The sequence below is a fragment of the Neolamprologus multifasciatus genome, chromosome 2 (genome assembly GCF_963576455.1).
Source record: "Neolamprologus multifasciatus chromosome 2, fNeoMul1.2, whole genome shotgun sequence".
NCBI classification, from domain to species: domain Eukaryota; kingdom Metazoa; phylum Chordata; class Actinopteri; order Cichliformes; family Cichlidae; genus Neolamprologus; species Neolamprologus multifasciatus.
The window spans coordinates 32302230-32328950 of NC_140440.1; the positions used below are offsets into that span (position 1 = coordinate 32302230).

The window sequence follows — 26721 nt, forward strand, 5'->3', positions numbered from 1 at the left end:
TGAAGTTTTTGGACATCCTACCTTTCAGCATTTTGACTGCAACAGTCTTGCAGGTTGAGAGCTTGTCGATCCCAAAAGCAGAAGCCTCGACCACTTTTCCAAAAGCTCCATGGCCGAGTGTTTTGCCTGGCAAAGAAAGAAGGTTTTGGACAAGTGGAAAGGCATTAGAACTTTCTGTCAGGCTCTATAATTAAAACAACCTGCTGAAGCTCGGATCACCAGACAGTTTTTCTGTGAGGATTTGTGGTTCACTTGAGACCGGATGATAGCCAAGTTCACTGATAACCCTACATACCAGCTGCAGAGAGGGGTTACACCTATTCATTCTACCTTATGTAGCTCTGTCTATGATTTAATACTAACTAATAACCTTTATATACATTTTTGTCATCATTAAAATTCAATCTAAAATCTTAAAGGAAAGACGTTAAACAAACAGCGATGTTTAACTGAGACTTAATACTGATGCTCTGTCTTTGTTTAAATGTCATTTTGATGAGTAGACTGCGGAAGATTTCCAGTTTGGCCCCAAACCTGCATACATAAAACCTCCAGAAAGCAAAACAACATATTCAAAAATCCTGAGGTGACGGGCTATGTGTAAATCTGCTGCTTTATTATGATCTGCTGTATCTACACTTACTGGACTCTTTGTTAGGTACAAATTTAATTACTTGTTAATACAAGTATCTAATCAGTCAATCACCTGGCAGCAACTCAAGACATGGTCAAGAGGACCGGCTGAAGTTCATAACTCTGCAACAGAATGAGGGAGAAAGGGGATTTAAGCCATTCTGAATGTGGCGTGGTTGTTGGTCTCAGATGGATATTTCAGAAACTGTTGATTTACTGGGATTTTATCTCTAGGGTTTATGGAGAATAGTCTGACAAATAGAAAATATCCAGTGAGCAGCAGTTCTCTGGGAGAAAATGCCTTGTTGATGTCGGAGATCAGATGGGAATAGTCAGACCACCGTCACCAGATCTCAGGCCCACAGAGCTGATAACAACAGTGCCACTAGAGCATCCGACAAATCTGCAGCAACTGCGTGATGCCAAAATGTCAATATGAACCAAAGAATTAAGGCATGTACGGAGAGGAAAGGGGTCCAACCTAGCACTAGCAAGTTATACCTAATGAAGTGTCCAGATGGTGCATATTTAATAATGAAACTTCTTTCAAAACACTGATGACACTAAGCATTGCTCACCTAGCTGTAGGCGATCACGAGGAAACTCCCACTTGCTGCCGTCGTACTGAAGCAAATCATTCTGCTCCTCGAGGGGATACTCATCGGGATCAATGATGATCGATGGACCCATCTTATAATGTGCTGGTTGCTGAAAAATTAATGTTATCATTACCGTTATGTTTTAGGTTATTTTAAGTGGCAAATAAGTAGTAAATAATACAAATTCTTCCTCTAGTCTTTTTTCTTTAGTCAAGTACAATATGTTCTAATTATTTCTTTTATCTAAGCTAAAAGGTTACTATTTCCCAACGATCATGACAAAGAAAAACTTCAATACCAGCTAAAAGGATAATTCACTTAAAAAGCATTTACAGCACACATAAGTCAGTCATTTCCAAAATAGCTGCTTTCAAGAACACAAAGGAGGAAGCGTAAAATACCACAAGTGCAATGCCACTCCCCTGATTTTGTGGAGTGATTCACTCTGCTTGTAAGAAAAAGCATAATGTAGTCCTTTACCTTCCTTAGCTTGCGAATGAAAAGAATAAGCATGATCCAGAGGAACGTTGCTGCAGCTCCCGTACACACCAAAATTATGACCTCAACATTTGGCTTCGCCTCATCACCTGGAAAGAGAAGAATTGTTGTCAAATACCAGAACTCTTTTGCAAAAGTGAACCTGTGGCCTTCTTGTGATCTCTCATGCATCATATTATATTGGCAGGGTCTGGTGATTTATGACCAAAAGGAAAACAATCTGTAACAAATTACCAAATAAAGAATACGGCTTTTGACTAAAACCTTTATATCATCTCAACCTCTTTCACTCATGTTTATTTGTTTCTTCCCAACTTCTCTTTCAGGGATTGTATATAAAAAGGAAGTGGAAACACGCTTAGCATTTGTGGTTTGCTTGGAGAATGCATACCACACTTTTTTTCCTGTAGTGTTTTCATCTAAACACGGCTTTTCTAACCATCCGTGTCCACACTACAGACTCACGTCTCTCAAATCTACACAAGATCTTTCCGGCTCTTATTTCAAGCCATTCTTGACTAAACAGTCATAGCAGGACACGCATGTAGCTTGTAGCTGAAATATTTATATTTATATATATATATATTAGGGATGCAACGACACCAATTTTTTCAAACCGATACGATACCGATACTTGGATCTGAGTACTTGCCGATACAGAGTACAAAAACCGCACACACACACACACAAATACAATGAAGTGGAAGACAGGTTTTATTTTATTCCCTGCCGATAAAAAATAAAATCTTAATAAAAATGACCACAAAAAAATTTCAAGTGAAAAATAAGCACTTCTGTTAAATTATTGCAGAGTCTCCACATTGTAATTTTACAAAATATCACTGAACTATTGGCACTGTCTCGAGCTTTCAGAATAATAAATAAACACTTCTGTTTGAAATAAAATAAATACAAATTAGGTTTGAGAATAAAAGAAACTTTTAAATTATTGCAGAGTGTCCATATTGTAGACAAACAAACAAAATAATTATTATTAAATAAATAATAAAATATAAAAAATTATAAAATAAATAATAAATAAAATAATAATTGGCCCCCTAGTGGCCAATCTAAACAACTACAACAGAAATGACAAGCCACCCTCTGATTAATGAAATAATTTAGTATCGGTTCATGGTATCGGTTAACTTTTACGAGTATGAGTACACACACATTTTACAGTATCGGCCCCGATACCCAATACCAGTGTCGGTGCATCCCTAATATATATATATGTATACAGACATGGATGGAATGACTTGCATGATGGCCCACTTTTTACATTTTCTAATGACCTTCTACTCCAATTATCTACTACGTGTTTCCAGTGCTTTGGTGGTTGTAGCAGTCAATCATTTTCAACTCATTAGTGGCCCTCTTAACACTTTACAAGGGTTGTGTCCTCTACATGATGGCTCCAAGCCAAAGCTATGATCATAAAACTCAAGAAGGAATTCATTCGGCATTCCTCGCAGCCACAGATTTTCTGTCAGGGGAGAATTCTCTCACTAAAGTCTGACCAGAGCTATTTGTAGTGATGACAAGAAAACAAGAGGCCAAGAGGGTCTCAGAGATGTTTTGACAGGGCATGCAGAAAATGCTTGACTCCCCTGATGAGTAATGCTCTTATTTTGATCTGCAAGTTTCATTTTATGCTGACAATCCAGTGCTGTAAGCATAGCAGGTTAGATTGTTTGGAAATTTCTTTATGTTTATTTGTTAATATTCCATGACTGACTCACCAAACACAGTAACCACAGCGCTTGTTTTCAGGACACCCTCAGTGTTGCTGGCTATACACTCGTACAGACCCTCATCATCTTTCTTGACCCTCTCAATGATCAGGGTACCGTCCTCGCCCAGAGTGATACCTGAAACGCACAAACTATTAGTTAAACAGCCGAAAAGAAGTGCAGAATTTTAACTTTGGGTGTTTTTTGAAAACTCGTGGCAGTGCAAAGGCAAGTTTAATGACTACACAATTTAATTTGTCAATAGACTGCACTTAATTAATCTTCTTCTAATATGTCAACCCGGTCACAAAAACTGTAAAAACAACAATAAAAAAATTCTTCATGAAAGCCATAACATATGAGATACTTTTCTCAGTGGTACCTGGATTTTCTTCTAGTGGAACACCATTTTTCAGCCACGTGATTTTTGGAGGAGGAACTGCTGAAGCGTTACAAACCAGCCTCAGGGTGCTGGTATTGTTCACATCTTGGCTGGTCAGATTTTGATTCAGCCACGGTCTTCTCCTGGCTGTAAGAAAATAAAAATAAAGTTTGGATTATTGGTGCCGTCACTGTTTCGTAGAGGAAAAGTGGAATCAGGTTCTCATATATAGCTCTAACTTACCATCCAAAATAAGCACAGCCTCCTTGAGTTCAGCCTTCTTGTTGAGCTTGTAGGCTCGGCACTTGTAACCTGCAGTGCTGTTTTGAGACACATTGTGCAAATAGAGAGAAAGGAAAATGGAGTAGCGACTAAACTGGAGGCTAGACACGTTGGAAGTGACTGTTTGATTCCTGGAATCCAACCACTGTAGATCTGTGTAGAGATAACGGGTTGCCCGACAGGTCAGGTTGACGTTGTTCCCTTCAATCGCTTTCTGAGGTCCAGTGCTTATTTTCTCAGGTTGATCTAGTGTGACAAGGAACATGGCAAACAACCTATTTAGTCATTTTCATTTACATGGCATCTACATCCGTTTACATTCCAGATCCCTCAGGTCATCTGGATCCGGTCTTTTATCAGTTCCCAGAGTCAGAACCAGACACGGAGAAGCTGCATTCAGCTTTTATGCTCCTTATATCTGGAACAAACTCCCAGAAAGCCTCAGATCAGCTGAAACACTCAGTTTATTTAAATCCAGGTTGAAGACTCACCTGTTCTCAGCTGCATTTGAATAAAGCACCAAATCCGCACTTAAGCTTAAATTTCAAAACTTACATTTTAACTACTGATTTTATCTACTGTTCTGATTTTATCTGTTTTGATTTTATATACTGTTTTGTTTGTTTGTTAATTAGTTAGTTAGTTTGTTTGCTTGTTTTAATCAATTTTAAATCATGCTTTTTATTTGTTTTTGTTTCTAATGTCTCTGTAAAGCACTTTGAATCACCTTGTTGTTGAATTGTGCTATACAAATAAACTTGCCTTGCCTTGCCTTACATGCGTGCAATTATCCAACTTGCCAGAGAAACTAATTAGGACAACAGTTTTGACACAAAGGTACTTATCAGAAGACCCAGAATGTCAAATTCCCTGTTATTTCCTGTTTCATCACTATTAATTAGAAGCATGTTGTCCAGTAGACAACACTGCTGATGGTGCTTCTGCAGTGATCCAACTCGAGCGAGGCTGACTATGTGCCCCAGGGGATACAGAATGCGCTTGTTTATTCAGTTTGCTGGAAAGCATTCTCTGTTCCGTAAGAGAAGACAGCTGTTTTTACAATCCTGTCCTCTTTTTTTAGCAGCATTCCATCACTCTCCGCCTTCCTCACCTTTGAAAGAGAGTGGGATTCCTCTTGGGAATTCTCCCACCCTGGGAGAATAATTTTTTGCTACTTGGCATCCACTCCAAAAGAAGTCCTCCACCCTTCAGGACGTGTGATTCATGCAACGTTTTAGGAAAGGTGATGCACTTTATTGCAAAGTGAGCTCTGCTTGTGCACGGTGACACCTCATCCCCACTGTTATTACATAACTGTCTCCGTTGATTTTCATTTTGGGAACATTTGGAACGTCTCACATGCACATAAAAAGTAAATCCTTATTGCGCACACAGGATCATGAAGAAAGAGCAATGACCTGCTGGTGCAGGAGCAGGAATGCGGTTATTCAATGATGTTTTTAAATGCATGCCATTACAGCACTCCATATGGCTCAGGACTTGTTTGCCTCTCTTCCGCCCCGAAGCTGTTCAACTACAGTGGAAGATGTTTTCAATTAATGCCCCCCCTCTGGTTTCTTTATTGCACAATGCAATCTGTGGATTCCTTTCCTGTTCTTGCAGTTCATTACAGCGTGCAATGTGCACACAGATCATTTGTAAAGCATAGAGCTCATGGTATAGTGTGCTTTGTAATTGAACTAATGTGTTTCTGCATGCAGCTGTGTGATTATAATGTTTTGGGTTTTTTTTTATTACATTTTACTTGTTGTATTCTGGTGACCTACTTACCATCAACATAGAAAGGCACTGTAATGTAGGCGCTGCCAATGTCGTTCTCAGCCTTACAGTAAAATCGTCCTGAAACACGCGCATCTCCGATCACCAGGGTACTCACAGTCTGATTGGAATCAATAAAGCGATTGTGATTAATTCTTAAAAGCAGATAAAACATAATAAATATAATAATAAGAGAAACAAATGCTTGATATCATAATTCACTCTCTGCTGTCAGTGTGATCGATTCTAGAGGTTTCAATCACCATCAGAGCACCGAGTCGCTCTTAATAAACAAGTGGGAGGTCTAGACGCAGCCTGGTGTGCTTTATAGTCTGCAGTGCTTGACATTAATGAAAGGATACAGCTGGAGTTATAAAGGCCAAAGAGTCTCCTTCATACTGGTGCTATAGATCTAGAGCTGGGCCTCCATGTCCATTTCCTGGAGAGCACCTCCAATGCCATGCTCGATTTTAAGGTTAGCACAATATTTTAATGGCTTAAATAGACAAAATAATAAGTGAGACACTTGGGCGAGGGCCAGACTGCATGGGGTTCTGTTTAGTGTTCATGGGGACATCTGTTTTTGGGGTCAGTCGGCTACATCAAAGAGAGTGAATGATGTGGGTGCATTGTCTGGGCTGGGGTATGCTGGCCTAAACTTCCAGGGCTGGTAGGAACTATTGTGTTGGCCGTGAGAGACCCAGCTGCAGCTACGAAACCACATCAGCGTCCCTTTACTTAAACCGTTCACTTTACAAACATACAGGCATCAAAATTAAGCATCATAACGTCCAATGCTGATAGAACATTTGTCAAAACACTGAGTGACCTTATGATATTATGTTACACCTATTACTTACCATTATGTAACATGAGATTGAAAGCAGTCACTGAGACGATTGTGCCTGTCCCGAAGACGTGACCTGACCAAACACACTATGACCTCTGTGCCCGAGTCTTCCCTTAGTGTTTCCTTATATTATGACTCTCCTTTTTTGCTGGGCTTTCTGAGGAGGCCCAGTCATGACTATGTTCTCATTCACGGGCCAAAGCGATTTATATGAGGTGACAGAGAGGAATTTACTTCCACCAAATCCCTCTTCGTTGAAACTGCTGCTTGTTATCATTGAACCTTAGCCCTGACCCTCATAAAGCACCGGCGACTGGCCACGGGTACTTGTAAATAAGAGGTGCCTCTATATCTATGTCAGACACGTATAAAAATCGATGACCTGTAAAGAAGGCCAAATTTACAGTTACGTGGTGTGCAAATGACTGGATGGTTCTTGTTGTCATGTATTTCACAGTTAGTAATGGTAAACAGTCACTTAGTCATTCGCATTTACATGGCATCGACATCCGTTTACATACATGCAATTATCCTGTTATGTATTTCACAATTAATGAGCGCAGCAGCAATTTATGGACTACAAATTCAGCTCAAAACAAAGAATGGATTCAGAAAGGTCAACGATGCTTTCTCCTGCCCTAAAACAGCTGTAATGGATTTCTTGAACCAAATCCTATACAGACAAGGGGCATGGCAGCGAAGGCCTGTTCTCAGTTAGGTTAGGCATGAACAATTTTAGCATTAAGCTTCCACGGGAGATTTGAACCAAAGTCTGTGTGGGATGTTTGGGGTTTGCATGGCAATACGTCTTTGATGTCTTTTAAGAAAAACTAAGGGATTCTTATCTTCTAACTATCTAACTATTGATGCCTTAAGCGTTGATTTTTTAGGAAATAAAATCTCTCTAAATTAATAGGTCTGCCTTAAAGCTAAACCTAAGCCTGCCTTCATAGTGTAGCTGTTTCATGTGCTTACATCTATTACAAAGACTGTGAAAACCTGGGGTGTATTTCACTTTAGTAATGGGAAATGAACTATGTCTGTCAGTTGTGGTTGCACCATTTCCAAACTGTGGGCCTCAAAGAGCAAAAGCTTTTGTACAAAAGGAAAGCCAGTGTAGGTAAAGCATCTTTTTTTTTTTTTTTTTCTTGTAAATATAGAACCTTTCTTTTCAGATGCGGCTCATTAAATGTGTAATAAAACCAAGTTATTTGTCCCTAATTCCCAGGTAGCTTAATTCCAGGAACAAATCCCATCTCTTATCGCACTTTTCTCCATACCATCTCTCTTCCAGTTCTTTATACTGGCGACAGCTATTTATTAGAGGTGGGAATCACCATACATCCCACGATACGATATTATCACAATACTTAATGCACGATACGATATTATTGCAATTTTTTAAAATATTTTGCGATATTCAGATTCTGTACATAAAGGTAAACTTTATCAATATTCATTTTATCTAATATCAAAGTCTCACACTCAGTCTTTCTCTCATTTCAGTTTTATTGTTGACAAACTGAACGGTTTGTATTACAGTCTAGTCCAACTTAACTGAACGCAACCATCTGGTACAATTATAGCTATTCTGAACTATGCAGTTTATGAAAACTATGCAGCCCCTTCAGCAACTGAAGAATTTGAAAGTAAATTAAAACAAAATATAATTTTACATTAAATAAAAAAGTTTTAAACTTAATTAAAATAAAACATGTCTTAAATTAAAATAAGTAAACTGTCATGTTTATTGCTGCCAAAAAAAGTTAAACACATTTGGACAGTGAAGGAATGTCAGGATTCTTGCTCAGAAAAAGGAGCTGAAGTCAGAGCATGTTCCAGTCCACAAAAACGTTTTTTGTAACAAAATATCAATTTCTGCTGTCCCTGTATCGATACATTATTAGCAAACAAAATATCACGATACTACACAGTATCAATTTTTTCCCCCATCCCTACTATTTATTAGACTCAATTCATGGGGAAATGCACATTATAAAGTGCATCCATTGTTTAAAAACATATACTACATATAACTTTAATCTACATACCTTGTTTTTTCCTTTAACTAGTTGAGAATTCGTGTTTATGTTTTTAATCCAGTTGTAGGAATCATTTTTCCTTTCATCCACTCTGACAAAGACTGGCTCCAAATCACTACAGGAAGGAGAAAATGCAATAAAAATCAACCATTCTGAACAACAAACAATGTAACAGTCTTTTATGTTATTGTATTTGAGAACTTTCGTGTAATATCAAAACACACCCTGTCCAGATCACACGATAATAATGTATACCCTGCTATCTCATTGTGAAGGCCCTCTCCTGAGGGTTCTCTGAACTCTCTAGCATGGGGTGTCCTACTTCTTAAACCCAGAGAAAGCCTTGATTTAGGCCCCGCTGGTGGTGAACAATTAGTTTGATGAGTGGAGAGGCACTGAAGGAAACAGCAGCAGCAACAGGAAGGGTTGTGCTGTGCGTCACCTCATACAGGAACACCCCTCCACGTTCTGGCCAGAGGAGATAAGGCAGATCCTGAGACCTTGGTGGTCAGCAAAGGACAGCTGATAACTTCTCAACCTGGTGATAAAGACAACCCTATATTTCTGCCTTCTTAAAAAGCTTCTCTCAAATTCAAACCTGCCCCAAAAGTGACATTTCCTTTGCTCCCAAAAGATTAAGGGATGCAAGTTGGATTTACAGTGACAGCTACTCTGCAGGCTCAGAGCACTATAAAACAAACATTTTGCACAATTGGCTTCCCACCAGGCTATAGCTGTTCCTCTGTCTCATTAGCCGCCTACCACAGCCCAGCCACAGTTCCTGGTGCCAGCCCTGATTATCTTTGGCCCAGCAGAAAGAGTTGCTTTGACCTTACTAAAGCTCTGCAATATTTTATCACGAATCTGGTAAGCGGCAGCTGGTTTTATGCGATAATTTAGTGAAGAAACCAATAGGAAACTGGTGGTTTAACACGATCTAGTATGTAACATAATTAGTCGCTTTCAGTCTGCATTGTTTTCTTTGCCACTGGATGTGGAGACTGATAACACGCAGCTAATGGCCCATTGTTTTCCTGATCTTACAGTTCACAGGCCCTCCAAACCACGATCTGAGTGACTGTTCAAATGTTCATTTTGCGTATGGGTTCACCGCCAGGCTGGTATCCATGCACAGTCACACATATACAGCTCTCTCAGTTCTCTTCAGCACTGCAATAACTCGGGGAATCTGAGATTGAACTCCCCCGTGTCTCCCTCTCAGCCTACAGAACCGCTGACCACTAATGAGAGGGCAGCTCTCCGCGGCTTTGTTCCTTTGATTAATGGGTCACGTTCTGGGACAGAGTCAATTGAATCAAAGTAGGTCTGCTTTATAGAGGGATCTCCGGGTTGGACTGGTGGCTCTGAATCCTGCGAAGGTATCTCTTCACTGCGTGTTGCTGTTGGTGATTTTGATTCAGTATTGTGGAGTTAAAGGTACAAACTAGTTAAAGACTTTTTAACAGCTTAATAGCTGTTTTTCTTTCCCTCTTTCTTTCCCCCAGTCAAGTCTGTCCCGTATTCAGCAAGTGAAAATAAAATAAACAATAAAAGGTGAATCAAATGGACCATTACGGCAAAGCTGGGATGGTCAATTTGGTACAGTAAATCCGTTGGGCATCTTTCTTCGCCTTTAGACAATAATTCTGATGGCAAAAGAGCCAAACGGGACAGGCAAAAAAAAAAAAAAAAAGAAAAAAAAAGACTTTTTAATACCAACTTAAAAACAGATTTTAGACTAAACATACAAAAGAGAGATAGAAAAAGGCGAAATATCTTCTTTCAGATGTTCAGAATGAACAAGAAAGTATTTAGTCATATGTTTATTAATGTGACCAGAAAATGATATAACTGATGTTGGTATCCCATTGTCCCAAGTTTGAAACAGCTTAACAGATATGGGAATAGGAATTTTGTCCTTAAAATTTCCAAAAACATAAATGTCTAAAAATTATATAATTAATCATTAATTGTGAACCTTTTAAGACTTTGTATGATTCCATAGACACCCTGTGCATGGTTTCCAAAACATGGAGATTATATCCACAGCAGGTGGACTCAATTGCATTATCGCAACAGTTATTCAGGCTGAAAAAATGTGACAGTTTTTTATGCAGAGAGAAACATCAGGCGGTAACTTTCTGGAAAACTAAAACTGAATCTGGTATACAGATAGAGCTCATGATTTGGTAACTTCACAATTCAATTCAAACAATTCAAAGCATGGAATTGTTTTTGAGCCTAAACTTGGGTTAAGTGGCCTGTATATAAAGCATTTGTAATGTAAATTTGTGCTTGAAATTAGTTACTTACACTGTTGAAATGCTTTGAATTTCTTATGGTATTGCTGAACCGTGACAGACCGTGACAGCAGAACGACTAGGGTAAACATTTCAATGCTTAGAGCATAACATGAGGGTGACTCACTTTTTAAACTTCGGTTCTGAGTGAAATGGTTGCCAGTGCCAAGTGATGGTTGGTAACGGCAGGCCGAAAGCAGTGCAGGTTAGATGATGCTGTTTGCCCGACATGTAAGGTTGCACGTCCACAGTAGCAAGCTCCGCCTCTGAAATACTTGGCTTCACTACATACACACACAAGTACACGGTAACCACATACACGCACAAACATGGAGAGAAATTGGAAGAGAAAGACAACATGTTAGACCAGAGGTCATGCTTGCCTCCTTTAAGAAGCCAAAAAAAAGCTCCCACTCCCACATTACACATTTTTTTTAAATCAATTATGAGCAAATAAAAAAAGAATTCAAGATATTTTTTAGGGAAGCAGCATTCACCATGATAGGATCAGGAATTTCTCCTTTCATTATTTTTCCTGAATCGTATTCATTCAGCTTAGTTTTGCACCTTATGTTCACCCTGGCTGTCCACACCCCACTCTCTGTCCCACTGGGTTAGCTAAAAGAATCGACCGTACCGGCCCCGCCTGCTGTGGAATCTCAAAATGTCTCAAAAAGAAAGACAGTCTTGATGTGCAGCTATGAAAGGCGGGCCGAGAAGAGTGGGGGGATGCCTGCCTAGCCCAGGGCTCTAGGTCAAAGAACAATCTCACCGCAGTCCATGCCTGGGTCACTGAGTCAACCGTTTGTGCTGCAATGAACAACAGACAAAAATGCTTCTCCCACCTCGGGAGATGTACTTATCTCAGCACTGTCTGCATTTTGGACAACAGAAATAGTTGTGTTGCATTCAGTGCCCCAGCTCATGCACGCCTGCACATCACGTAATAATCCAGAGCACTCTGACGACTGTAAACAACATATGAACAAGATTTAAAATAGTTCTCTAACTGGTGCCAGGATTTTCTCTCCACTTTGTTGTGTTTGTAAAAAAAAAATTCATTCCAATAAATAAAAGTCTTGTGAAGTGGGCCGGTCAAGGATCATAAATAAAGTTTATAAAAGGCTAGAGGGGCCTGATTTTTACACTTTTTGGCACACTACTGGGATTCCTCAAAAATGTTTAAAGAATGCAGTAAAAATAGCTGTTCCCTCCACATGCTAAGTGTGAAGTCAGGGATATACAGTCTCCTTTTTGTTCTTTATAGCAAGCAAAATCCATTCATGTATCTACTCAACATGCTAAAATATTTATATCCTAGTGTTGACACTTATCAGTATATTAAAAGAGTTGTCATAACAATGAATTGCAAGCTGATTTTTCTCCAGCTAAATGCATAACGTATAGAACATGCTGGTTATATGAGCCGTACTGTATGCACACAGGGTGTAAAGATTGGAGGGGTCTGGGGCAGCTAGAGTCCGTGTGCAGAATAGAACTCGGGCCTTTTACACACTTCGCCAAGCCCCTTTCAAAGAGCCCCAATAATCAACAACAGCTGCTCCTGCTACGTCAATCCAGCCCTGGAATCAACAAGCTCCCAAATTCCTCTCACACTAGAGCTGCTACCTGCCGTCCAGTGATCTAGACTGAGAGCAGCAGCAGCAGACGTGCCGGGGGCAGCCTCGGTCCACATCCAAGGCGCTGCTTCATTTCAGGATCAGTGAAGACTATCAGGTTTGTGGTAATGGCTTACCTGTGACTTCCAGAACGTAGCTGAGATTCCTGTACAGCCCCTTCGCTCTGTTGCCCAGGCTTATGGTGAACACGCCAGAATTCTTCTCCTGCACATCAGTGATGGCCAAGCTAAAATCAGACATCTTGTAGCAAGTGGAATTCTTCTGGATAGGAACCCCATCCTTGTACCTGAATATTAGAGGCACATAAAAGTTTGTTTATTGTGCATATGCAATAATAGAGGTGCCCAACACTCATAACAAAAGGTTTATTTATAGTGGCTCGAAACCACTGCCTACCATGCTATCATGTCTGGTGGTGGCAAAGCGATGACCCTGGGTTCAAACACAATCTTCCTTACACCTTCAGTGACTGTTATATGCTGTCCATTCTTAGAGGAAATGTTAAGAAATGGATGCTCTGCAACCAAAGAGTATAGATTAAATAAGGTTATCATTATTACTTTACAGGATCGCCCCGATATTATGATAATTTACAGGCTAAAATTCTTTTAATTACACTTGTAATAATAAAGCATTAAAAGCATTCTCACCGTAGACAACAACTTTTGCCGTGGCAGTATCATTTACTTTGGGATTCAGCTCAGCTTTGCAATGATAGGTTCCCTTATCCTCCATGGTAATGTTTGGCAACACTAAAGTGTTACTCATTATAAGGTTCTTAGAAGGTCTGAATAGGGACTTGATTATACTATGCCGTTTTTCCTGAAGACAAAGAAAGCACCATAAATGCCAGTGCTACTTATGCAGGCTGTTCCATAATATTGTAAAGTCAATGATAAACCATTAACTTACTTTGTCCTTTGGAAAATGCCAGGTGAAGTTGATTCTTCCATTATAGGTGGTCTCCCCACTACAGTTGAGGATGAGGGTGTCTCCAGCCAAGATTTTAACACGGTTGTTATCTGGAGTAATCCTCACATTTTTAAGGTCATCAGCTGTAAAATTGGAACAAACATAATGAAATGTTATGAAACCTTAAACAATCAGACAGTTAAAAACAATTATGTCACCAGGAAAACAACAGACTCACTCAGTCTAATAGGAAGGTATTCTGACTTGAACACTTGACCGTTGACTTTGGCATGACACGTCAGTATGTTGTATGAATCGTTGGCACCGTAGGGGATCCTGAACCCAACCATTGGATCCCACACCATTTCCTTTGTAATCTTCTCAGTTAAACTTGGCGCCTGTAATGAAAAAGGCAAAACGAATACATTTGATGACACTTGTGATGCCAACTATAGGTCACTGAGCCAGACTGACTGAAGAGGAAGCTGCATGACTTCATTTAACACGTAACTCATGCGCCACCGGGCTCAGCTGGGGACACATCTGTTAAGCTGTTTTCTAACACATGCATGACAGCCCTGAACTTTTCTAGACATTACCAGACGGAGATGAATGTAGAAGAACGTAAATGTCCAGTGCAATCAGATATGACATTAAGCAGTGTTAACAGTGCATTGAACTGTCAGTCATGTATCCTGCCGTCTTAACCAGTATTCCCAGTAACAAGCACTGTGAATGTGACTGCTGCATTAATTTATGCAATTAGGGAAATAACATTTGGAAAGGATGTCCTTGCCTGCTGCTGTTTGTTCTCATGCCAGAAGAAGGACTGGGATTGGATGCAATGGAAGAGAAGGAAGGAAGGAAGGTGAAGAGGAAGGAGGAGTGTCATGCATTTATTAATAACAGGAAGGTCACACCAGTACTATCTGTGGCATTAGAGTCAGAAGTGATTATGCACAGTTGGCACTGTGACACATAGTCATATATTAATCGCAAACAATGAAACAAAACGTCACAAAAAGGCACAAAAAGGCCACAAAGGCACTTCATCAAGTACTAACAGGGTCTTAAGTTGTATAGATAAGTGCATTGGAAAACAAGGGAGTACTCAACCGCTGCCTACTAAGATCAAACAGTCTTCTGCTGTTACCTGTTGTTTTCTAAGACTGGACACAACTTTTCTGCTGTTTCCTGATGTTTGTAAGAGCAGAGAGACTAAATTTAGCCTGATGATCTATTCTGAGAAAAGCACTCTTGGAACACCTTCCTGCTCTTAGAGGAAGCAGACAGGATGACTCGCTTTGCCGCCCCTGAGCTTCCCATAGCTAAGCCACTGTCCCCGGTCTGCTTCTGTGTGCTAGAGTGATTTAACACACAGAGGGTGTGAGAACCACTGTGATGCCCTACGCATGGAGTGGAAGGACATTTTTTTCAAAACAGGTAAGGATACCCTGCTGTGGAATTAATAGTAATCTTGCTCTCAGGAGACGTGCTGTGTGAGTTTCCTGGACGTTCATGTTAAGCAGTGTCTATAGAATACTGTGTATTACTATAATATGCAGTACTATGAAGGCATTTATAAAAGCATGATGGTGCTTAAGACCCTACCCCTGTCAGTGTGACGTCAATATCAGGTGAGGATGTCCGACACGGGACAACAAGGCTGGTCTCACGCCTGTAGATGCCAAGAACATCATATTTAACAGGCTCCACAAATGGCTGGTCAGGATCTGAAAAAAAGAATTCAACATCTTAAACACAACAACAACAACAATAATCTTTATTTATAGAGCACATTTAAAAACCAGCGGTATGCCAAAGTGCTAACATAAGAGACAGAGAAGTAACACGAATATTGTAAGGCCTTAGCAAAGTATCAAATATCCTCACAGGTCAATGCCACTAATTCACAGGGGTAATATAAAATGCATATCAAAATAAAAACATAATAAAAGCACAAGCCATAAAAATATGTATAAGAAAAAATAGAATATGTCTAAAAGTCAGGTGCGAGCATTAACAAGCAGGAAAGGCAAGATTAAACAAATAGGTTTTTAACCGTGATTTAAAAGATTGGATGGAATCAGACGCCCGGATCACAATCGGAAGGTTATTCCACAACTCTGGTGCAGCCAGTGCAAACGCCCGGTCACCTCTAGACTTCAGCCGAGATCTAGGCTGCACCAAGAGTAACTGAGTAGATGATCTTAATGCTCTGGCAGGAACATACGATTTAAGGAGTTCCTTAAGGTAGCTTGGTGCTGTGTTGTTGGTAATTTGAAACGTAAGCAGCAGTATTTTAAATTGGATGCGGTATTTTATGGGTAGCCAATGCAGGTCAGCTAGAACAGGAGTGATACAGGCAAACACAAGTCAGGCAGAAACACCATTTCTAATGAAATGTGGCCCATCACAAGTTGTTTTTCGGGGAAACCATGTTTTCTAGTAAAATTATTCCTATTCTGGTAAAATAAGCCAACTTAATGTAAAAGTGCAGTGGTTAGCATTGTTGCATCACAGCAGGAGGATAATGGGTTCATAGCTGCCAGCTGGCTGTGATCCTCCAGTGTGGTTTGTGCATATTTTGTTTTAGAAGTGCATGTGTTTTCTCCCACAGTCTCTGGCTCTCTGTCACTGCGATTCACTTGCAACATAACCAGGGTGTACCCCACCCCTTACGTCTGCTCAGACAGGCTCCAGAACCTTTGACCCACTAAGAAAAGAAGGTTTACCAAGTGAAAAAGAGCGTGTCAGGGTATTCAACAGAGATCCAGAAAAGAGATCAAATCTCAGATTAGTTAATTCTGGCCATATAAGGGCAGTCAGTCTGTGGGAACGCTGTGGCTACACAAATAGTCTGTGATTGAAGGAAGGTCGAACATTAGTGGTGTGAAAAAGTTACAAAAATTAATAAACAGCCGAGGATTTTTGAAATAGGACACAGAAGGTAAACTGTGGACGTCATTTAAAAAACACAAGAAGAATTAAAGCTAGCTTTAAATTTATAATAGTTGTAGACCAATATTAAGCAACTTTATACCAACATTTTTCAAAATATAAAACCACTTTGGTCACATTGGCTGATATTGGAATTTACTCTCTGCTGCCCAGTACAATATCCAGTCATATAAGTGTATGTAGTGCCATGTGAGGTTTAGGGAAGCGTTGTTACAAGGAAAACAGTAGCTGAAGCAGGAAATGGTCAATGACCAGGGTTTCCCGAGCAATTAGCTTATCCTCTCACCTCCAGGAGAGACCACGGCACCACAGAAACCACTTCCTTTCTCTTTTTTTTTTCTCTCAGATGGAGACCTGTGGCACCTCAGTCAGGATTCCAGTTGAACTGGAACTACAGATTTTAGTAAGCAGGTCTTGCTTGCTTTCTTTTTTGCACATTCTTCCCATGTCATTAAAAAAATAAAGCCTTTTGGAGCTGACATAGTGAAAAAGGTAGGGCACACCCTGAACACCATGGTCCTTTACATCCTGCTGCCTAACTCACTCTTATGTCTTGCAAATACCACACTGTTCTTTGTCATTTCAATACTGTCAATATCACCGTCTGTGAGATCAGTTCAATATTAAATCCTGCAGCTGCCATCAGGAGATAAAAATCATCCTTTGAAATCTTTTTTTAACCACTTTTTTTAAATTTCTGAATGAAAAAAAACATTTGGTTCAAAATGTAAGAACTATTTTCAGTTCCGTTTTTCTAACATTGGGTAATTTCTTAAATTATGAACCTCATAATTTGAGCATTATACATCCAAAACGGTTTCTAGCTCTCACCTTTTACATACACATAGGTGGATTTGATTTGGTCTGAACCATCCTTGGTGTATTTACAGGTGTAAGTCCCAGTGTCACTGGCAATCAGGTGTGTGACTATCAGTCTGCTGCAGTGAGACTGACGGTGAGGTCTTGAATCACACTTCTCCACCTTCACTCCCTGCGATGAGATCGACCGCTTGGCGAGTGTCCAGCTGAAGACACCGTGACCTCTGACATTATTGAAAATGAGAGAGAATGTTAAATGAGATTAGATCTTGGGCGAGGCAAATGGTATTAGAAAAAGCAAACCATTAATTCTATTTTTAGAGAAGGTGTCACATCTGGCAGTAACCACAAAAGCTACTAAATTTAGTATCTTATCCCTGGGGACTTTTGGGCTTCATTTCCATTTTAAGTTTATTTCAAGTTCATCTTGAGTCATCCAAAAGTTTGAACTTTCACATGGGAACATGTTTCTCTTCAACGATGTGCTTAACTAACACATTCTTTCCACGCAGAATTCAGTTTAAAATGCTCATTAAAGAGATCCCAGAGGAACATCTAGCATTTCTCACATTCCTTTCCCTTTGCCTGCAGAATTTTGGGTCAAGCAGAACCTCTAGTTCTCATCCACATCCAAAAAACAAGACAGTGCTCTACGCATCAGGCTTCTTACAATGTGGCCTTGTAAGGAAGCATTACATTAAACAAACATGAGTTCCTAAGCATTCTTTGGAGGCCTAAAAAATCATGCAATACCCTAAATTCTTAAGAAATGTGAATGCACTTGGGTTCTAAATTCCATAAAGGAAGTGGAAGAAGACTGATAAACGTGGACCACCATTGCTGGTTCCGGTTAGGGACTGTCCCAGCTTCTTTGTAGCTAGTAAGAGTCCACAGAACCAGGGACGTCCTGCTAATTCTCCCTTAAAATTTCTGCCATATAATGAGCGCAGAGTCTGAAGTCCAGCAATTAGAAGAGCAAAGGTAAAGTAAATGAAGTTGTATTGTAATGCAAAGTGGTTAAGAAGAGTTATACACCACCATCATAAATGTTTGATTACATTTTAAGCGAAACCAACAAAAGTAGGTGCTTTCAACTGCATACCTGCAGGTGAGGTTTAACAAATTGCCTTTATGAAGAACGATTGGATTGCCGGAGGGATGAATCCTAAGCGAGTTTGCGCTCTCCAAATGTCCTGCAAAACACACACACACAGACATTTACACCAACTCTTCAATAGTATGTTTTCATCATTGTTATGCTAAACAAAATGAAAAGCACAGCGGGAAGTCCCCATGGCACAACTGCTGTGTAATGTGATTTAGTGCTGTGCGCGTGGGTTCACTTTGTCCAGTTCTACTCCTGCCTCTTGTGTAAGTGATTGTCCACTGAGAGCACACTGTGGGGACTTTTGGGAGCTGGAGAGCAGGTTGTTGAATGGATCGGGGTCCTAGGTGATCAAAGATAGAATAAAGGGAGGATGATACATGGAGCAGCTGTGCCTCGATGCCAAAAAGGTCAACTCAGTCTGATTTAGCAGGAACCAAATACTTTTTTTTGTTCATTTACTGGTGACTTTTTACTCTGAATGCTGTGCTTATAATATCAAGAGGGTGGAGATGTTTGATTCAGAGGTGGACATATCTCGTGTGGAGCCAGCAGAATCTGTTGAGAGGTCTCTCTAACAACAGTTAACATAGGAAACAGTGTAGTTCTGCCTGCTGTCCAGAAAGAGTCCCAGTCCCAGATGTTGTTTCTTTCTTTTCACTGAGATCCCTAAACAGCCTGTCACTGTGGACACAAAACAAGTATATTAAGTTTACCCTTGATCTGTTGTTAAGGATAATGTTGGTTTATGTGTTTGATGCATATACTGGCTTAAGGGGCGATAATGGCCTATTTTATGTATTACCCACACACCTGGAAACCTGCATTTACAGACAGAAATACAGAAAAACAATCACTCGCACACGTTCTCCTAGCATTTGTGTATTATTCAGAACAGCTGTCGTGGCAAGAATGAGCTGACGCTGCCAGTGTTGGCAGGGGGACTCAATATTCACTTCCTCACAAAATGTTATAACATCATTGTTTTATTGTCCAAGGTTAAGCAGAGGGGAAGGGTTGTGGCTTGCACTCTTTCATGTCGTAAAACCACACACTTTTGGCTGCATATGAACACAAATCAAGAGCCCTGGCCTCAATAAACAACCACATAAGCTGCAGTTCATAATTGTATGGCTTTTATTTATAGCTGCCAGACAAATTTAAGTGCATTCTACTTTGCATTTTTTATGCCTTGATACATAACAAGAAACAAGAATACCATCAATCGCAATGTAATCAATCAAAGACAAATAAAACAAATATAAACAAACCCACTATGTATTATGTTTTTTCAGCCATACTTATTACTGCCTTGACACATGCTCATGAATTCAGGTAAGAAAATCCCATAAAGTTGACTCAGTTCATCTAGATCCAGCGTTTTCAGTGGGAGAAATCAACTGACTTCTTCAGTCTCAGCTGACAATAGGTTTCTTCCCGTTTCAAAATGTCCAAAATTAGCACCACTATGCGACAAGTTCATGACTGTCAGGAATCTGCAGCACAGAGGAAGTACTATCCCCACTGTAGTCAGGGAATTCCCTGAGTAAATGCAATTATTGCACCTGGACATTTGTCAGAGGTCATCCAGGACAGAAGAACAACCGCTGCCATCTTTCACAGACTTATAATGCTTATAGTGCAACTTTCTGTGAAAAGTGCTCATGTCCATTGTTCAGAGGTCATGACAATGAACAATAACGAAACTGAGCTTCTGGGCTATTGTTAGGCAATGGTGCCAGTTTCGCTCATTATGCAACTATACTGCATATACTGCACTGTTGTTATGCATAACCTGCCAAGAAATGTAACTGCACATTGAGTCAATGCAGGCTACAAATATTGTGATTGGTCGGATCATTACCGTTAAGTCCTCCTGTGCCTTTCCAGTTATTAAAAAAAAAAAGATCAGTGAGAGAATTGGCTTAAGATGAGGACTTAAAATCTCTGAAAATTCCTGGAAGGAGATTGCTAAACCTATTGGAAAGATTCTGAGGGAATTTCCAAAGAAGTGGAAAAACCTGGGGGACAAATATGCTTGCCACCTCCTAAAAATGACCACAACAAAGAGTCAACATTTTGTTTCTATCAACTGGCATGCATATAAAAAGGCAGGACACAACCACATAATAATGAACACATATGCACCTCCGCAAGCATAAATGCCAGCAACATTGGCCACTTGCGTCGGTTGTGTCAAAGGCTCACCGCAAAGGTTCACCGCAAAAGTCTAAATCAGGGCAGAGACTGAAGACTTGGATGAGTAATGAGACGTTTTACCCCAATGAAAACGCTTCGTCCAGATTAAAAGAGTCCACTGAGACTTCTTGAATCTTTGACTCGGTTACAAATACATCCCATGCATAAATGCTTAAGTCCCACAGCATACCCAGAATCATCATCTTGACCTTGAATTGCACGGGCAGAACGCTTATCTTTTAAAACTAGCACATTTTTTATGCCCTTCTCTTCAGTAATGCACTACAGATGGGTGAACCAGCAGGGGCCCCCAGCAGCCCATTAAAAAAAGACAAGAGAAGAGAGGAAAAAAACATTGTCTTGTCTACACACCCATCCTCAAAACTCCCATCTGCCCAGAACTGACCTTAGCTAGCATCCTGACAACCCTAACCCCCTGCAACAGCTGTGCCCTGCATTCCTTCAGGAGATCGCCTGAAAAATGCCAGAAATTGTTCATATTGAGTTGGTTCAAAGAGCCCCAAAGCTGGTTCTCATTAAAAGCCATTACAAAGAGGACAGGCATGGAACAAACAGAGAGGGAGTCAGGGAGGGTGCGAGAGGCCGACCGACTTCTGCTTCAGTTTTTTCACTTGCATGATCTCGATTGACTCACACAGCATCAAGCTGGTTGCTGACACAGAGCCAGGTTAGCTAAGATTAGACCAGAATCACATTTTTGTGTCTTTGTCGGTTGGCATTGATTAAAGGAAATGGCACAGGACACTGTGTTTGGAAAAGACAAATGGTCAGGAAATACAGACAAAAATTTTGAACAGCATGGATTTCAGGATTTTTTTTCAATAGAAATGTCTGTGGTCATGAAAATAATTAAATATTTAGTCTGAAAGAACAGCCAAACAATGGCTGAGACTGAGACTAAATGATTCAGATTTTCAGCATTGCAATGGAAAATGATGGCCTATGTATGCTCTGCTTAGCCATATTTTGTCAAAGGATCTTGAATAATACTTGTTAGTTATGTTCCTGACCTGAGAGAAAGCATATACTCTTTGTGTTTATACTTTGAGCACAACTCCTAAAAAAATTCAGTGACTACAAACACCTTAAAACACTACAAAACTACAAATTTTTAAAAAAAATACATAAAGCTAAATAGAAAAGTGATATAAATGCCACCAGCATGCTGCCAGTAGCTCATTGGTGATGTTGTGTAATAATTTTTAAAAAAAAAATGACTGTATCAGATGACTGTACTGTCACTGAACCGAAAAGGAAACTCCAAGTCACAGCCCCTAAAGCGCGAGGAATAATGTGCGGAATTCCCTTCTCTTTTGCAGAGGGCACACTTCACCTCCCTGTACTTCCCGTCCCATCATCAGACGGCACGAATGTCTTGAGAGTCGAGGGAGAAAATCATTTTTGGGAATAGGGCACAATGATTCCTTTGCGTATCATTGTCACTTTATCCTTTGCTCTTCTGCTGTCACAAAATTAGATGGGGGGGAGAAGTGAGAATTACAAAGTAAATGACTCACCTTTGCTGTACTGTGACCTTGACGATGGACTGAAACAATAGTGAACAGTCTCTGCGATGAGATTTCACAATAGCGCACTGGTAGTTTATGTAAACAAACCTACTACACACTAACTTGTTTTTATATTTTCTCTCAATTATATGTTAAAAGTACTTTAAATGGTATATGATACTACTCTGTCATCTGCTATGAAGCCAGACTAAAAGAATAAACCTGATCAATACCCAAACAAAAAGTGGAAGGGGGCGAGGAAGGATTTGCCATACTGTGACCCTGGCAAACAGAGTGAAACAGTAGTGAATAGCCTGTCATGGATAGTGCTATGGTAGCTATTGTAAAACAAATGCAATACACTATTCACTAACCCATTTTTGCATTTTCTCTCAACGATATAGTGAAATTACCTTCCAGGGGGATACGATCCTACTGTCATCTGTTAAGAAGCTGGACTTAAAAGCTAAGCTTGGTCTGTATCCCTCAAATCTGAGTTTGGGCGGTCTAAACATCGCACCTTCTCGGGGTCACGCTGCTGTCCTGCTGCAAAAGTGTCCGTGACAGTTCGCTGCAAGTTAGACTGACAAAATATTCAAGACAAACTTTATCAAACCTTTGACAAGACTTGACCACCTGCCCTAATAAGAACCAGCTAACAGTGCTCTGGCTGTGCTACTTGTGTCCAGGAACATTCTCACATGCAGAGCCGTACAAAAACCCTACACTTTGCCAACTGCAAGGTTAAGACAACAATTACAGGGAAAGCCTTTTTTATTAGGCGTGTATAAGCCTTTAGAGGTTTGGAGGCAAAATGACCCAGACTCCTCTAAAAAAAAACAAAAAAACAAAACAAAATAAAGGAACATCTGGCCGTGATGGGTGGCCACTCTAGGTTATATAAAGCTGTGTAGAGCCAACAAAGAGGGTTCTCCTGCATGAGACTCCTAAATAGTAAACCCAGAGGATTCCTGTTCTATAATGTATGATTAAGACTAAGAGGCAGACAGAAGCTCCTTGAAATCGAAATCCCATGCAGGATTCAAAGAAAATATATTGCTGGTTCGAGGTGGATAGCTCTAGCATGGAACAGATGCTGGAATAATCCAGAAAAGCAACACAGTTCAATTTGTTAAGCTGAATATCCCAGTGTAGGGGAATGACGTTTTCTGCTCTACTGGTAAATCTTCCACTCCAGGTGAGTGTGTATGTGTGTGTGTGTGAGGATGTGTTTTTCTTGCCTGCATGAACCCAGATGTACTGCCAGTGAGCAATGAGCCCCCACTGCACTTGGCTGACCTCTCATCACTCCCATTTTACAGTCCTCAAGCGACCAAGCAGGGAAGAAAAAAATACTCTGGTACAAATTAGACACAACATCAACCCCTCTCATCACAGGACTGTCTACACCGCAGGAAAAAGAAAGAACTGACAAAGAGAGTGGTGTATATGATAAGTAACAATAAAAGGACAGCTTCCACTTTCCATTTCACCCATCTCTTTAGTCATTGATGTGTCAGTTATAACTTTCATGGCAATTTTCTTTCCTAAATTCAGGGGTGTCATCTGACTTAATGTAACTCAGAACCCAGAATAAAAGAATCAGTCCAACACAAGTGACCATTTTAATTAAATATATATCATTACATTTAAAGGCAAACTCCATTGTATGAATATTCCTACAAGCATCACATCTCAAGTGACATCCAGAAGGGTCCGCTGAAAAAAGATTATCTTGCTGACATTTGTGTGAGCTGTTACGCTTCAGTTAAATCGGTGTCAAAAGGTCAGAACGAACATATGTAACCTGTGCTCATTTCGAATAAGAAGCAGCTGCAAGTCAATAATTAAGAAATCAGCAAATATAGTTTTTTTTCCTTTTCACTCTAAGCCATCTTTAAAATTACTGGGATATAGGTGGATGTTGTGTAATAATAACCCAGTCGAATGCTTGCGCATCACTCCGTGACTTATAACTTAAGTTAACGATGACACCGTGACATTCTCACAGCTGTTCACCAGAAAAAAACATCTTACACGTCTCTGAATAAACAGAGACACCTTGACGACCATCAGTAACTAATGTCTCTACCAGTCAGTGGCTCCTGTACTGAAACAATAGCCCCTTTCCTCCTTGCTATTGTCTCGTGGATGAAGTTTGACATAGTTGAACGTGAGCACAAGGAGCTCCGGGAAGAAATCTTTGCTCAGGTAGCGTGTCACATTTCCGTGACCTTTACTAGCCAGAACAATTCCAGGCTGCCTCTCTTGTCCCTACATCCGCTTCCTCCTCTTTGCGTCTTTCCCACGCTTTGTGAGTGGACAGTGAAGGAAACCTACTCAAAAACACAGTGTGTGTGTGTGTGTGTGTGTTCAGTAAAAGAGGTTGAATGTGAACAGTATTTCCTTTGTTTGGATGGGCTGTTTATTTTGAAGTGGTGAGGAAGCCTCAGTTTGTATCTCTGTTACACACTGGACCTGGCACAAGGTGAAGGAACATCCCAGATTTACTCAGGTTTCGTGGAGTGAGACTGAGACAATGGAGTTGACAGGACTGTCAGATAAAACATGGCAAAATGTTTAATCCTGTCCACGCACACATAACAATTGCAGGAACCTTTCCTTTCATAATTTATAACAAAGTACTGACATGCAAAAATATTCAAAGTATCTAAGAAAGCACACAAAAATAGACCATTCAAAACTCATCTCAGTAAATCCAATCATATTAAAATATAGAGCCCGACTAATCGCCTGTTATGAATCAACACATTTTACCGTAGTAATAATCTCCCAGTGACAATAGCGACAGACGACCTCTAGGGGCTTGTGTGAAAATTGCAGAATGATGATTTTTTTCCAGTTGGCGCGTGATCTTCGAAAATGTGCAAATAATCTGCGGTCATATCCATACACAGAAATCATTTTACACTGCAGCTGGGATCAAAGAATAACCCGCCAACAAAATCAGCTCTTGGTGCAGGTCAATTAAACACCGGAGGAATTTAAATTACTATAAAAAAGAAAAATAATGCTAAAAAAATTTATTGTAAAAATTGGCAGCTGTATATATATATATATATATCGTGTTTTTAAATATTATGCAATCAGTCTTTCATTCACTGAAAGGAATTAACAATCAGAAAGTCTGTTCTTTCACTCGTAAATATCTGGTGTATATAAACATGAATGACTCACCTAATGTCAGAGATAAAAAACACAAGATGACAGCGACCTGGTTGAAGCAGTCAGGTGGGGCCATCCTGCGAACTTGCCCAAAGTGCAAACCTCGTTATAAAAATAAACGCAATCGAGTCCCTGTTTGTCTCTTTAAATTCCAGCTGACTGCGAGTCTTAATTGGCCTTTAAAACGCCTTTCATGAATCCCCAAAAGGTTCAGGTGCGCAAGGACAAAGCAGCAGTAATTCTCCCATATGCCTGCACGCGATTCGCGGGGGAGCTCTCCTGCGCTGCTCGGCAGTCCAACTCCCGGCACCGGCGCACTGAGGAGGCGGGTCGGATGCACCGCTATCCTCTGGGCAGGTGCAAAAGTAGTAAAAGGGAAAAAAAAAGTTAAGTGAAGGAAATTGAATCGGCGGTAAAATAAAAAAGTTGAAGTGAAAAGTACTTCAGCTCTGGTGCTGTGTTTGGACTCAAGAACGAGATGAATGAGCTCCTGCGCCTTGTACCCACTGTATCTCCTCCCTATCGCCTCTGTGCAACACTTACAGTGCCGTCCAGACGTGACACGTTTTATGGAGCCACACACAGACCGAGGACGCGACGTCACTTTTGTTGAGGAGGGGTAGGATGGGGGAGGAGGGGGCGACTTCTTAATTTTAGCTACTGAGGGGGAACAGTAAGTCATTGTTCTGAGTTATTCCCACTATAACTGTGCAGGCGGGGGGGAAAGATGCAACAGAAACGCAGTGATTGCACGAATCTTATCATTTAGGAAACTCCACTCAGTTTTTCATACCTGGCAGAAGCTCCCTTAGACACTAGAGATACTGAGCTACCTTACAGTCTTAATGAGTATGTTTTCAAATTAAATTAACAAACCTATAAAGAGAGTTCTTCAATCACCTATTAGTAGGGAGCAGATGCTCTTCAGAAGCATAAACGGTCTCAATTTCTTTCTGAAATAAAATCTTCTGGTGCACAAAGTCTCTTATCTTTGACTTTTTATCCACAATCACACTGTACTCTCTTAGTGTTAAGGAATTTCAACATCCCAACTGCCATAACTGAAAGGTTGTTGTGCCCAAATGTTGTTGATTAAAAGCAGTCTGCTTTAGTTAAAGCTCTTGTTAACATTGATTCATTACATATTTTGCGATTTTTAATTATAAAATAAATTAGCACGCCATGTATTTATTTACTTAACTGACCTTTGTGTGCAACACTGATAAAAATCAACCTGTGTACCTGAGGTTAAAGGTAATTGCATTTATCTTG

General features: G+C 40.2%; 1 protein-coding gene across 1 annotated transcript in view; it reads right to left on the reverse strand.

Annotated features, from left to right (window-relative positions):
* kdrl (kinase insert domain receptor like) overlaps positions 1 to 26007 on the reverse strand; it is a 49967-nt gene extending 23960 nt beyond the window's left edge. The window contains exons 1-18 of the mRNA XM_085135858.1: positions 25462 to 26007; positions 18533 to 18623; positions 17443 to 17654; positions 15262 to 15383; positions 13889 to 14048; positions 13651 to 13793; positions 13389 to 13560; positions 13135 to 13255; positions 12855 to 13024; positions 11226 to 11382; positions 8808 to 8913; positions 5919 to 6027; positions 4089 to 4373; positions 3846 to 3992; positions 3473 to 3601; positions 1713 to 1819; positions 1212 to 1341; positions 22 to 126 (exon numbers count right to left, since the gene is read on the reverse strand). Coding sequence (XP_084991984.1) covers positions 22 to 126; positions 1212 to 1341; positions 1713 to 1819; positions 3473 to 3601; positions 3846 to 3992; positions 4089 to 4373; positions 5919 to 6027; positions 8808 to 8913; positions 11226 to 11382; positions 12855 to 13024; positions 13135 to 13255; positions 13389 to 13560; positions 13651 to 13793; positions 13889 to 14048; positions 15262 to 15383; positions 17443 to 17654; positions 18533 to 18623; positions 25462 to 25525 — 2530 coding nt within the window. The 5' untranslated portion in view covers positions 25526 to 26007. The remainder of the gene's footprint in view (positions 1 to 21; positions 127 to 1211; positions 1342 to 1712; positions 1820 to 3472; positions 3602 to 3845; positions 3993 to 4088; positions 4374 to 5918; positions 6028 to 8807; positions 8914 to 11225; positions 11383 to 12854; positions 13025 to 13134; positions 13256 to 13388; positions 13561 to 13650; positions 13794 to 13888; positions 14049 to 15261; positions 15384 to 17442; positions 17655 to 18532; positions 18624 to 25461) is intronic.
* Between the last annotated feature and the right edge of the window lie 714 nt (positions 26008 to 26721).